General features: G+C 55.4%; 1 protein-coding gene across 1 annotated transcript in view; it reads right to left on the bottom strand.

Annotated features, from left to right (window-relative positions):
* Window positions 1-6,117: 6,117 nt before the first annotated feature.
* Window positions 6,118-15,017, bottom strand: part of LOC143959396 (neuralized-like protein 4) — a gene marked incomplete in the record, with an annotated part of 104,341 nt that continues 95,441 nt past the window's right edge. Inside the window, 2 exon segments of the mRNA XM_077468032.1 lie at window positions 6,118-6,845; window positions 13,990-14,149. Coding sequence (XP_077324158.1) covers window positions 6,641-6,845; window positions 13,990-14,149 — 365 coding nt within the window.

Raw genomic sequence — 15,017 nt, 5'->3', positions numbered from 1 at the left:
CACCTCTCACTTCCCGTCACACCCACACCGAGGACTCCGCACTTCTATGTTCTGCACCGGATCGCTCAGCGCTGACCTCTCACCTCTCACTTCCCGTCACACCCACACCGAGGACTCCGCACTTCTATGTTCTGCACCGGATCGCTCAGCGCTGACCTCTCACCTCTCACTTCCCGTCACACCCACACCGAGGACTCCGCACTTCTATGTTCTGCACCGGATCGCTCAGCGCGGACCTCTCACCTCTCACTTCCCGTCACACCCACACCGAGGACTCCGCACTTCTACGTTCTGCACCGGATCGCTCAGCGCGGACCTCTCACCTCTCACTTCCCGTCACACCCACACCGAGGACTCCGCACTTCTATGTTCTGCACCGGATCGCTCAGCGCGGACCTCTCACCTCTCACTTCCCGTCACACCCACACCGAGGACTCCGCACTTCTATGTTCTGCACCGGATCGCTCAGCGCTGACCTCTCACCTCTCACTTCCCGTCACACCCACACCGAGGACTCCGCACTTCTATGTTCTGCACCGGATCGCTCAGCGCTGACCTCTCACCTCTCACTTCCCGTCACACCCACACCGAGGACTCCGCACTTCTATGTTCTGCACCGGATCGCTCAGCGCGGACCTCTCACCTCTCACTTCCCGTCACACCCACACCGAGGACTCCGCACTTCTATGTTCTGCACCGGATCGCGGACCTCTCACCTCTCACTTCCCGTCACACCCACACCGAGGACTCCGCACTTCCATGTTCTGCACCGGATCGCTCAGCGCGGACCTCTCACCTCTCACTTCCCGTCACACCCACACCGAGGACTCCGCACTTCTATGTTATGCACCGGATCGCTCAGCGCTGACCTCTCACCTCTCACTTCCCGTCACACCCACACCGAGGACTCCGCACTTCTATGTTCTGCACCGGATCGCTCAGCGCGGACCTCTCACCTCTCACTTCCCGTCACACCCACACCGAGGACTCCGCACTTCTATGTTCTGCACCGGATCGCTCAGCGCGGACCTCTCACCTCTCACTTCCCGTCACACCCACACCGAGGACTCCGCACTTCTACGTTCTGCACCGGATCGCTCAGCGCTGACCTCTCACCTCTCACTTCCCGTCACATCCACACAACGAGGACTCCGCACTTCTATGTTCTGCACCGGATCGCTCAGCGCTGACCTCTCACCTCTCACTTCCCGTCACACCCACACCGAGGACTCCGCACTTCTATGTTCTGCACCGGATCGCTCAGCGCTGACCTCTCACCTCTCACTTCCCGTCACACCCACACCGAGGACTCCGCACTTCTATGTTCTGCACCGGATCGCTCAGCGCGGACCTCTCACCTCTCACTTCCCGTCACACCCACACCGAGGACTCCGCACTTCTACGTTCTGCACCGGATCGCTCAGCGCGGACCTCTCACCTCTCACTTCCCGTCACACCCACACCGAGGACTCCGCACTTCTATGTTCTGCACCGGATCGCTCAGCGCGGACCTCTCACCTCTCACTTCCCGTCACACCCACACCGAGGACTCCGCACTTCTATGTTCTGCACCGGATCGCTCAGCGCTGACCTCTCACCTCTCACTTCCCGTCACACCCACACCGAGGACTCCGCACTTCTATGTTCTGCACCGGATCGCTCAGCGCTGACCTCTCACCTCTCACTTCCCGTCACACCCACACCGAGGACTCCGCACTTCTATGTTCTGCACCGGATCGCTCAGCGCGGACCTCTCACCTCTCACTTCCCGTCACACCCACACCGAGGACTCCGCACTTCTATGTTCTGCACCGGATCGCTCAGCGCTGACCTCTCACCTCTCACTTCCCGTCACACCCACACCGAGGACTCCGCACTTCTATGTTCTGCACCGGATCGCTCAGCGCGGACCTCTCACCTCTCACTTCCCGTCACACCCACACCGAGGACTCCGCACTTCTATGTTCTGCACCGGATCGCTCAGCGCTGACCTCTCACCTCTCACTTCCCGTCACATCCACACCGAGGACTCCGCACTTCTATGTTCTGCACCGGATCGCTCAGCGCTGACCTCTCACCTCTCACTTCCCGTCACACCCACACCGAGGACTCCGCACTTCTACGTTCTGCACCGGATCGCTCAGCGCGGACCTCTCACCTCTCACTTCCCGTCACACCCACACCGAGGACTCCGCACTTCTATGTTCTGCACCGGATCGCTCAGCGCTGACCTCTCACCTCTCACTTCCAGTCACACCCACACCGAGGACTCCGCACTTCTATGTTCTGCACCGGATCGCTCAGCGCGGACCTCTCACCTCTCACTTCCCGTCACACCCACACCGAGGACTCCGCACTTCCATGTTCTGCACCGGATCGCTCAGCGCTGACCTCTCACCTCTCACTTCCCGTCACATCCACACCGAGGACTCCGCACTTCCATGTTCTGCACCGGATCGCTCAGCGCTGACCTCTCACCTCTCACTTCCCGTCACACCCACACCGAGGACTCCGCACTTCTATGTTCTGCACCGGATCGCTCAGCGCGGACCTCTCACCTCTCACTTCCCGTCACACCCACACCGAGGACTCCGCACTTCCATGTTCTGCACCGGATCGCTCAGCGCTGACCTCTCACCTCTCACTTCCCGTCACACCCACACCGAGGACTCCGCACTTCTATGTTCTGCACCGGATCGCTCAGCGCTGACCTCTCACCTCTCACTTCCCGTCACATCCACACCGAGGACTCCGCACTTCTATGTTCTGCACCGGATCGCTCAGCGCTGACCTCTCACCTCTCACTTCCCGTCACATCCACACCGAGGACTCCGCACTTCTATGTTCTGCACCGGATCGCTCAGCGCGGACCTCTCACCTCTCACTTCCCGTCACACCCACACCGAGGACTCCGCACTTCTACGTTCTGCACCGGATCGCTCAGCGCTGACCTCTCACCTCTCACTTCCCGTCACATCCACACCGAGGACTCCGCACTTCTATGTTCTGCACCGGATCGCTCAGCGCGGACCTCTCACCTCTCACTTCCCGTCACACCCACACCGAGGACTCCGCACTTCTATGTTCTGCACCGGATCGCTCAGCGCTGACCTCTCACCTCTCACCTCCCGTCACACCCACACCGAGGACTCCGCACTTCTATGTTCTGCACCGGATCGCTCAGCGCTGACCTCTCACCTCTCACTTCCCCGTCACACCCACACCGAGGACTCCGCACTTCTATGTTCTGCACCGGATCGCTCAGCGCTGACCTCTCACCTCTCACTTCCCGTCACACCCACACCGAGGACTCCGCACTTCTATGTTCTGCACCGGATCGCTCAGCGCGGACCTCTCACCTCTCACTTCCCGTCACACCCACACCGAGGACTCCGCACTTCTATGTTCTGCACCGGATCGCTCAGCGCGGACCTCTCACCTCTCACTTCCCGTCACACCCACACCGAGGACTCCGCACTTCTATGTTCTGCACCGGATCGCTCAGCGCTGACCTCTCACCTCTCACTTCCAGTCACACCCACACCGAGGACTCCGCACTTCTATGTTCTGCACCGGATCGCTCAGCGCGGACCTCTCACCTCTCACTTCCCGTCACACCCACACCGAGGACTCCGCACTTCTATGTTCTGCACCGGATCGCTCAGCGCGGACCTCTCACCTCTCACTTCCCGTCACACCCACACCGAGGACTCCGCACTTCTATGTTCTGCACCGGATCGCTCAGCGCGGACCTCTCACCTCTCACTTCCCGTCACACCCACACCGAGGACTCCGCACTTCTATGTTCTGCACCGGATCGCTCAGCGCGGACCTCTCACCTCTCACTTCCCGTCACACCCACACCGAGGACTCCGCACTTCTATGTTCTGCACCGGATCGCTCAGCGCTGACCTCTCACCTCTCACTTCCCGTCACACCCACACCGAGGACTCCGCACTTCTATGTTCTGCACCGGATCGCTCAGCGCTGACCTCTCACCTCTCACTTCCCGTCACATCCACACCGAGGACTCCGCACTTCTACGTTCTGCACCGGATCGCTCAGCGCTGACCTCTCACCTCTCACTTCCCGTCACACCCACACCGAGGACTCCGCACTTCTATGTTCTGCACCGGATCGCTCAGCGCGGACCTCTCACCTCTCACTTCCCGTCACACCCACACCGAGGACTCCGCACTTCTATGTTCTGCACCGGATCGCTCAGCGCGGACCTCTCACCTCTCACTTCCCGTCACACCCACACCGAGGACTCCGCACTTCTATGTTCTGCACCGGATCGCTCAGCGCTGACCTCTCACCTCTCACTTCCCGTCACATCCACACCGAGGACTCCGCACTTCTATGTTCTGCACCGGATCGCTCAGCGCTGACCTCTCACCTCTCACTTCCCGTCACACCCACACCGAGGACTCCGCACTTCTATGTTCTGCACCGGATCGCTCAGCGCTGACCTCTCACCTCTCACTTCCCGTCACATCCACACCGAGGACTCCGCACTTCTATGTTCTGCACCGGATCGCTCAGCGCTGACCTCTCACCTCTCACTTCCCGTCACACCCACACCGAGGACTCCGCACTTCTATGTTCTGCACCGGATCGCTCAGCGCTGACCTCTCACCTCTCACTTCCCGTCACACCCACACCGAGGACTCCGCACTTCTATGTTCTGCACCGGATCGCTCAGCGCTGACCTCTCACCTCTCACTTCCCGTCACACCCACACCGAGGACTCCGCACTTCTATGTTCTGCACCGGATCGCTCAGCGCGGACCTCTCACCTCTCACTTCCCGTCACACCCACACCGAGGACTCCGCACTTCTATGTTCTGCACCGGATCGCTCAGCGCGGACCTCTCACCTCTCACTTCCCGTCACACCCACACCGAGGACTCCGCACTTCTATGTTCTGCACCGGATCGCTCAGCGCGGACCTCTCACCTCTCACTTCCCGTCACACCCACACCGAGGACTCCGCACTTCTACGTTCTGCACCGGATCGCTCAGCGCTGACCTCTCACCTCTCACTTCCCGTCACACCCACACCGAGGACTCCGCACTTCTATGTTCTGCACCGGATCGCTCAGCGCTGACCTCTCACCCCTCACTTCCCGTCACACCCACACCGAGGACTCCGCACTTCTATGTTCTGCACCGGATCGCGGACCTCTCACCTCTCACTTCCCGTCACACCCACACCGAGGACTCCGCACTTCTATGTTCTGCACCGGATCGCTCAGCGCTGACCTCTCACCTCTCACTTCCGTCACATCCACACCGAGGACTCCGCACTTCTATGTTCTGCACCGGATCGCTCAGCGCTGACCTCTCACCTCTCACTTCCCGTCACACCCACACCGAGGACTCCGCACTTCTATGTTCTGCACCGGATCGCTCAGCGCTGACCTCTCACCTCTCACTTCCCGTCACACCCACACCGAGGACTCCGCACTTCTATGTTCTGCACCGGATCAGCTCAGCGCGGACCCTCTCACCTCTCCACTTCCCGTCACACCCACACCGAGGACTCCGCACTTCTATGTGCTCAGCGCTGACCTCTCACCTCTCACTTCCCGTCACACCCACACCGAGGACTCCGCACTTCTATGTTCTGCACCGGATCGCTCAGCGCGGACCTCTCACCTCTCACTTCCCGTCACACCCACACCGAGGACTCCGCACTTCTATGTTCTGCACCGGATCGCTGACCTCTCACCTCTCACTTCCCGTCACACCCACACCGAGGACTCCGCACTTCTATGTTCTGCACCGGATCGCTCAGCGCTGACCTCTCACCTCTCACTTCCCGTCACACCCACACCGAGGACTCCGCACTTCTATGTTCTGCACCGGATCGCTCAGCGCTGACCTCTCACCTCTCACTTCCCGTCACACCCACACCGAGGACTCCGCACTTCTATGTTCTGCACCGGATCGCTCAGCGCTGACCTCTCACCTCTCACTTCCCGTCACACCCACACCGAGGACTCCGCACTTCTATGTTCTGCACCGGATCGCTCAGCGCTGACCTCTCACCTCTCACTTCCCGTCACACCACAACTTTCTTTCACATCCACAAAACTCATCACAGCCAACGACTTCTGTACAAGATTTTATGTATTAAAAAAAATAAACTCAATGTACAAATCAAGAGAAAAGCAGCTTAAATAAGGGGGCCTGGGGAGGGCGGAGCCTGCCGAGGGCGGAGCCCGGAATATTGGAGACACAGGGGTCCCCCGTTCACATTGCAAGCCACCCGCCAGAAGCTTCATTCTGTCAATAAATTAAAGGGGATGTAAACAATCTGGAAACACATGGAATAAGGGGGATGGGTGACTGAGGGGGGGGGGGGGGGGGGAGGGGAAGCTGGGGGAAGGACAGAAAAGGGGTGGAGCTCAGGAAAAAGGGTGAGGGACAGAAAGGGGGAGGAGCAGAGGACAGAAAGGGGGAGGAGCAGAGGACAGAAAGGGGGAGGAGCAGAGGACAGAAAGGGGGAGGAGCAGAGGACAGAAAGGGGGAGGAGCAGAGGGGTCACTGAGGATGTGTAACAGACTCCCCCGATGTGGCACAGATTTCCCGTCCGCTGTCCTCCTGTGCTGTTAGCGGAACAGAAGTTCAAAGTTCATTCAACTCGCACCAGAAGACCCCTCAGAACGGTGGCCCCCTTTTCCTTCGTGATCCATTCTACCTCAGAGCTGGGAATTCTGGGGTCCAGGAGTTCAGAAGCCCCTGAGGAAGGGGGGCCCATCTTGTAAGATCCCGGCCGTACACAAATTTGTAGAGCAACCTGGGCTCCAAATACACGCTGAGAGCGGGGGTCTCTGAATCTGAAAGAGAAGAAGAAAGGTCACCAAAGGGGTTGTTGTCCCCCCAATACAAAGGTCAAGAGAGGAATAGAATCTCACACATGATTCCCGCTGAACTTTGTTTATGAGAACTTCTACTTCCTACACCACAGAAGAGGGCGCTATTACAGCGAGAATAAACTATCCCCACCGCGTCCACCCAACACAACCAACAAACCACCAACACCCCATCAACACCCCATCCGTCCAACACTCCCATCATCCCAACACTCCATCCGTCCAATACTCCCAACACCCCATCCGGCCAACACTCCCAACATCCCATCCGGCCAACACTCCCAACACCCCATCCCTCCAACACAACCAACAAACCACCAACACCCCATCAACACCCCATCCGTCCAACACTCCCATCATCCCAACACTCCATCCGTCCAATACTCCCAACACCCCATCCGGCCAACACTCCCAACATCCCAACACTCCATCCGTCCAATACTCCCAACACCCCATCCGGCCAACACTCCCAACATCCCAACACCCCATTCATCCAACACCCCACCAACACCCCATCCAGCCAAAACTCCCAACACACCATCCCTCCAACACAACCAACAAACCACCAACACCCCATCAACACCCCATCCGTCCAACACTCCCATCATCCCAACACTCCATCCGTCCAATACTCCCAACACCCCATCCGGCCAACACTCCCAACACCCCATCCCTCCAACACAACCAACAAACCACCAACACCCCATCCGTCAAACACCACCAACACCCCATCCGTCCAACACTCCCAACATCCCATCAACATCCCATCCATCCAACACAACCAACAAACCACCAACACCTCATCCATTCAAGTCTCCCAACATCCCAACACCCCATCCATCCAACACTCCATCATCCCAACACTCCATCCGTCCAACACTCCCAACATCCCAACACCCCATCCATCCAACACTCCCAACACCCCATCCGTCCAACACTCCCAACACCCCATCCATCCAACACTCCCAACACCCCATCCATCCAACACTCCCAACACCCCATCCATCCAACATTCCCAACACCCCATCCATCCAACACTCCCAACACCTCATCCATCCAACACTCCCAACACCTCATCCATCCAACACTCCCAACATCCCACCAACACCCCATCCGTCCAACACTGCCAACATCCCATCAACATCCCATCCATCCAACACTCTCAACATCCCATCAGTATCCCAAACACCCAACATCCCATCAACATCCCATCCATCCAACACTCCCAACATCCCATCCATCCAACACTCCCAACATCCCATCAACACCCCATCCACCCAACACTCCCAACATCCCATCAACATCCCATCCATCCAACACTCCCCAACATCCCATCAACATCCATCCATCCAACACTCCCAACATCCCATCAACATCCCATCCATCCAACACTCTCAACATCCCATCAACATCCCATCCACCCAACACTCCCAACATCCCATCAACATCCCATCCATCCAACACTCCCAACATCCCATCAACATCCCATCCATCCAACACTCCCAACATCCCATCAACATCCCATCCATCCAACACTCTCAACATCCCATCAACATCCCATCCATCCAACACTCTCAACATCCCATCAACATCTCATCCATCCAACACTCCCAACATCCCATCAACATCTCATCCATCCAACACTCTCAACATCCCATCAACATCCCATCCATCCAACACTCTCAACATCCCATCAGTATCCCAAACACCCAACATCCCATCCATCCAACACTCCCAACATCCCATCAACATCCCATCAACATCCCATCCACCCAACACTCCCAACATCCCCATCCATCCAACACTCCCAACATCCCATCAACATCCCATCCATCCAACACTCCCAACATCCCATCAACATCCCATCCATCCAACACTCCCAACATCCCATCAACATCCCATCCATCCAACACTCTCAACATCCCATCAACATCCCATCCATCCAACACTCCCAACATCCCATCAACATCCCATCCATCCAACACTCCCCAACATCCCATCAACATCCCATCAACATCCCATCCATCAACACTCCCAACATCCCATCAACATCCCATCCATCCAACACTCCCAACATCCCATTCAACATCCCATCCATCCAACACTCCCAACATCCCATCAACATCCCATCCATCCAACACTCCCAACATCCCATCAACATCCCATCCATCCAACACTCTCAACATCCCATCAACATCCCATCCATCCAACACTCCCAACATCCCATCAACATCCCATCCATCCAACACTCCCAACATCCCATCAACATCCCATCCATCCAACACTCTCAACATCCCATCAACATCTCATCCATCCAACACTCCCAACATCCCATCAACATCCCATCCATCCAACACTCTCAACATCCCATCAACATCCCATCCATCCAACACTCCCAACATCCCATCAACATCCCATCCATCCAACACTCCCAACATCCCATCCATCCAACACTCCCAACATCCCATCAACACCCCATCCACCCAACACTCCCAACATCCCATCAACATCCCATCCATCCAACACTCCCAACATCCCATCAACATCCCATCCATCCAACACTCCCAACATCCCATCAACATCCATCCATCCAACACTCTCAACATCCCATCAACATCCCATCCATCCAACACTCTCAACATCCCATCAACATCTCATCCATCCAACACTCCCAACATCCCATCAACATCTCATCCATCCAACACTCTCAACATCCCATCAACATCCCATCCATCCAACACTCTCAACATCCCATCAGTATCCCAAACACCCAACATCCCATCCATCCAACACTCCAACATCCCATCAACATCCCATCCACCCAACACTCCCAACATCCCATCCATCCAACACTCCCAACATCCCATCAACCATCCCATCCATCCAACACTCCCAACATCCCATCAACATCCCATCCATCCAACACTCCCAACATCCCATCAACATCCCATCCATCCAACACTCTCAACATCCCATCAACATCCCATCCATCCAACACTCCCAACATCCCATCAACATCCCATCCATCCAACACTCCCAACATCCCATCAACATCCCATCAACATCCATCCATCCAACACTCCCAACATCCCATCAACATCCCATCCATCCAACACTCCCACATCCCATCAACATCCCATCCATCCAACACTCCCAACATCCCATCAACATCCCATCCATCCAACACTCCCCAACATCCCATCAACACCCATCCATCCCAACAATCTCAAACATCCCATCAACATCCCATCCATCCAACACTCCCAACATCCCATCAACATCCCATCCATCCAACACTCCCAACATCCCATCAACATCCATCCATCCAACACTCTCAACATCCCATCAACATCTCATCCATCCAACACTCCCAACATCCCATCAACATCCCATCCATCCAACACTCTCAACATTCCATCAACATCCCATCCATCCAACACTCCCAACATCCCATCAACATCCCATCCATCCAACACTCCCAACATCCCACCAACACCCCATCCATCCAACACTCTCAACATCCCATCAACATCTCATCCATCCAACACTCCCAACATCCCATCAACATCCCATCCATCCAACACTCTCAACATCCCATCAACATCCCATCCATCCAACACTCCCAACATCCCATCAACATCCCATCCATCCAACACTCTCAACATCCCATCAATCCAACACTCCCAACATCCCATCAACATCCCATCCATCCAACACTCTCAACATCCCATCAACATCCCACCCATCCAACACTCCCAACATCCCATCAACATCCATCCATCCAACACTCCCAACATCCCATCAACATCCCATCCATCCAACACTCCCAACATCCCATCAACATCCCATCCATCCAACACTCTCAACATCCCATCAACATCCCATCCATCCAACACTCTCAACATCCCATCAACATCTCATCCATCCAACACTCCCAACATCCCATCAACATCCCATCCATCCAACACTCCCAACATCCATCAACACCCGATCCATCAACACTCCCACATCTCAACACCCCATCCACCCAACACTCTCAACATCCCAATCCATCCAACATTCTCAACATCCCATCAACACCCCATCCATCCAACACTCCCCAACATCCCATCCATCCAACACTCTCACATCCCATCAACACCCCATCCATCCAACACTCCCAACATCCCCATCAACACCCCATCCACCCAACACTCCCAACATCCCATCCATCCAACACTCTCAACATCCCATCAACACCCCATCCATCCAACACTCTCAACATCCCATCAAACATCCCATCCATCCAACACCTCCAACATCTCAACACCCCATCCACCCAACACTCTCAACAACCCATCCATCCAACACTCTCAACATCCCATCCATCCAACACTCTCAACATCCCATCCATCCAACACTCCCAACATCCCATCCATCCAACACTCTCAACATCCCATCCATCCACACTCTCAACATCCCATCAGTATCCCAAACACCCAACAATCCCAACATCCCATCAACATCTCATCCATCCAACACTCCCAACATCCCATCAACATCCCATCCATCCAACACTCCCAACATCCCATCAACACCCATCCACCAACACTCCAACATCCCATCCATCCAACACTCCCAACATCCATCAACACCCCATCCACCCAACACTCCCAACATCCCATCAAACACCCCATCCACCCAACACTCCCAACATCCCATCCATCCAACACTCTCAACATCCCATTAACATCCCAACCATCCAACACTCCCAACACCCCATCCGTCCAACACTCCCAACACCACCCCACTCCAACACCCCTCCAACACTCCAACACCCCATCCCTCCAACACTCCCAACACCCCATCCATCCAACACTCCCAACACCCCATCCGTCCAACACTCCCAACACCCATCCATCCAACACTCCCAACACCCATCCATCCAACACTCCCAACACCCCATCCGTCCAACACTCCCAACACCCCATCCGTCCAACACTCCCAACACCCCATCCGTCCAACACTCCCAACACCCCCATCCTCCAACACTCCCAACACCCCATCCATCCAACACTCCCAACACCCCCATCCATCCAACATTCCCAACACCCATCCATCCAACATTCCAACACCCCTCCATCCACACCCCACACCCTCCATCCAACACTCCCAACACCCATCCAATCCTACACTCCCAACCAACCATCCATCCACATTCCCAACACCCCATCATCCAACATTCCAACACCCATCCATCCAACACTCCCCACACCCCATCCATCCAACACTCCCCAACACCCCATCCATCCAACACTCCCACTACCCATCCTCCAACATTCCACAACACCCATCAACCAACATCAACAACTCATCCATCAACATCTCATCCATCCAACACTCCACAACATCCCATCAACATCCCATCAACATCCCATCAACACCCCCATCCATCCAACACTCCCAACATCTCAACACCCCATCCACCCAACACTCTCAACATCCATCCATCCAACACTCTCAACATCCCATCAACACCCCATCCATCCAACCCTCCCAACATCCCATCCATCCAACACTCTCAACATCCCACAACACCCCATCCATCCAACACTCCCAACATCCCATCAACACCCCATCCACCCAACACTCCCAACATCCCATCCATCCAACACTCTCAACATCCCATCAACACCCCATCCATCCAACACTCTCAACATCCCATCAAATCCATCCATCCAACACTCCCAACATCTCAACACCCCATCCACCCAACACTCTCAACATCCCATCCATCCAACACTCTCAACATCCCATCCATCCAAACACTCTCAACATCCCATCCATCCAACACTCCCAACATCCCATCCATCCAACACTCTCAACATCCCATCCATCCAACACTCTCAACATCCCATCAGTATCCCAAACACCCAACAATCCCAACATCCCCATCAACATCTCATCCATCCAACACTCCCAACATCCCATCAACATCCCATCCATCCAACACTCCCAACATCCCATCAACACCCCATCCCACCCAACACTCCCAACATCCCATCCATCCAACACTCCCAAACACCCCATCAACACCCATCCACCCAACACTGCCAACATCCCATCCATCCAACACTCCCAACATCCCATCAACACCCCATCCACCCAACACTCCCAACATCCCATCAACACCCCATCCACCCAACACTCCCAACATCCCATCCATCCAACACTCTCAACATCCCATTAACATCCCAACCATCCAACACTCCCAACACCCCATCCGTCCAACACTCCCAACACCCCATCCCTCCAACACTCCCAACACCCCATCCCTCCAACACTCCCAACACCCCATCCCTCCAACATTCCCAACACCCCATCCATCCAACACTCCCAACACCCCATCCGTCCAACACTCCCAACACCCCATCCATCCAACACTCCCAACACCCCATCCATCCAACACTCCCAACACCCCATCCGTCCAACACTCCCAACACCCCATCCGTCCAACACTCCCAACACCCCATCCGTCCAACACTCCCAACACCCCATCCATCCAACACTCCCAACACCCCATCCATCCAACATTCCCAACACCCCATCCATCCAACATTCCCAACACCCCATCCATCCAACACTCCCAACACCCCATCCATCCAACACTCCCAACACCCCATCCATCCAACACTCCCAACACCCCATCCATCCAACATTCCCAACACCCCATCCATCCAACATTCCCAACACCCCATCCATCCAACACTCCCAACACCCCATCCATCCAACACTCCCAACACCCCATCCATCCAACACTCCCAACACCCCATCCGTCCAACATTCCCAACACCCCATCCGTCCAACACTCCCAACACCCCATCCGTCCCAACAACCCATCAACACGCTGTCAATCCAGCACTACCATTAAGCCATCAGTATCCCATCCATTCAAAACATCCCACAACTAACCAGCTCCTCGTCCACCCCAACACTCTCTACCAGCCCCCTGTGAGAGGAAGAGGACGGTATAAAATGGTACACATTACACAGTCACACTGTATTGGTTCACAAATATGCCCCCTGAATTACCTCCGGACACCTCCTATATACAGAATGTAATACTCACTGTACTTTAGGGCAGAAGTCGGGCAGGCCGGCGTATCGCAGGGTTGGAGACAGTACAACACTCTGCACCTCACGGCTCTGTAAGACATTGGGCTCAGACGCTGGGAAACCATTCTGAGGATCGGACTTCATGGGCACGGAGGTGAGGATACAAGAGGAGCCTGCGGAGGACAGTATATGGTATAACATACGTTGTATATGGCCAGAGATGAGGATACAAGAGGAGCCTGTGGAGGACAGTACACACACACACACTATATTATATATAGCCTGTAGAGGGGGCATGGGTTATATACTTCCCTAGGACATGAGGAGGATAGCCTCAGGATACAACATTTCACCAATGACAAAGTCCATGTGCTGCAGGGTGCCCGGGACGTCTCTGTATTGAAATGGGCCGCCAACCATCGTGCAAATATTCTAGAAGGCGGGAGGGAAGAACTTCCCAGATTTCAGAACTGGATTTCTCAGCCACCAAGCCACAGACATCAGATGAATGTTCCACAAGGACACAGCACGGCTTTGTAGGGATCTGGAGTGAAGCTGGGCAAAAGTGGGACTACCTTGAAGGAGGCCACCATCAGACCTGGGCCTCTTCTGCAAAGACGGACGACTCCTGAACTGCAGAACACGAGTCTAGAAGTGATGACCCCCAACCATCTCCGGAAGGGGGAAATATTCTGGTCTGAGTCTAGGACTGAACCCAACTACTCCAAGTCCGTTCCCACACAGATTTCTGAAGGTTCAGGATTCAATCGGAAAACAGGACTATCATCCCAGAGTTCCTCCATAGGTGGCTTGAGTTTTTTTCCCCCTTTTCATCTTACTGCTGTATACACTCTCCAGATACATGGCTTGTGCCTCCGGCCCACGACCCCGCTTCCTCTCTGGCCCACGACCCCGCTTCCCTTCCGGCGTCCACCACCCCCCGCTTGCCTTCCGGCGTCCACCACCCCCCGCTTGCCTTCCGGCGTCCACCACCCCCCGCTTGCCTTCCGGCGTCCACCACCCCCCCCCCCGCTTGCCTTT

Source organism: Lithobates pipiens, unplaced genomic scaffold (assembly GCF_037356315.1).
Source record: "Lithobates pipiens isolate NorthernLeopardFrog02 unplaced genomic scaffold, aLitPip1_a1.2 Scaffold_73, whole genome shotgun sequence".
Lineage (NCBI taxonomy): Eukaryota > Metazoa > Chordata > Amphibia > Anura > Ranidae > Lithobates > Lithobates pipiens.
Note: the sequence above shows the minus strand (reverse complement) of the source record. Positions and strands in the feature narration are given on the sequence as shown.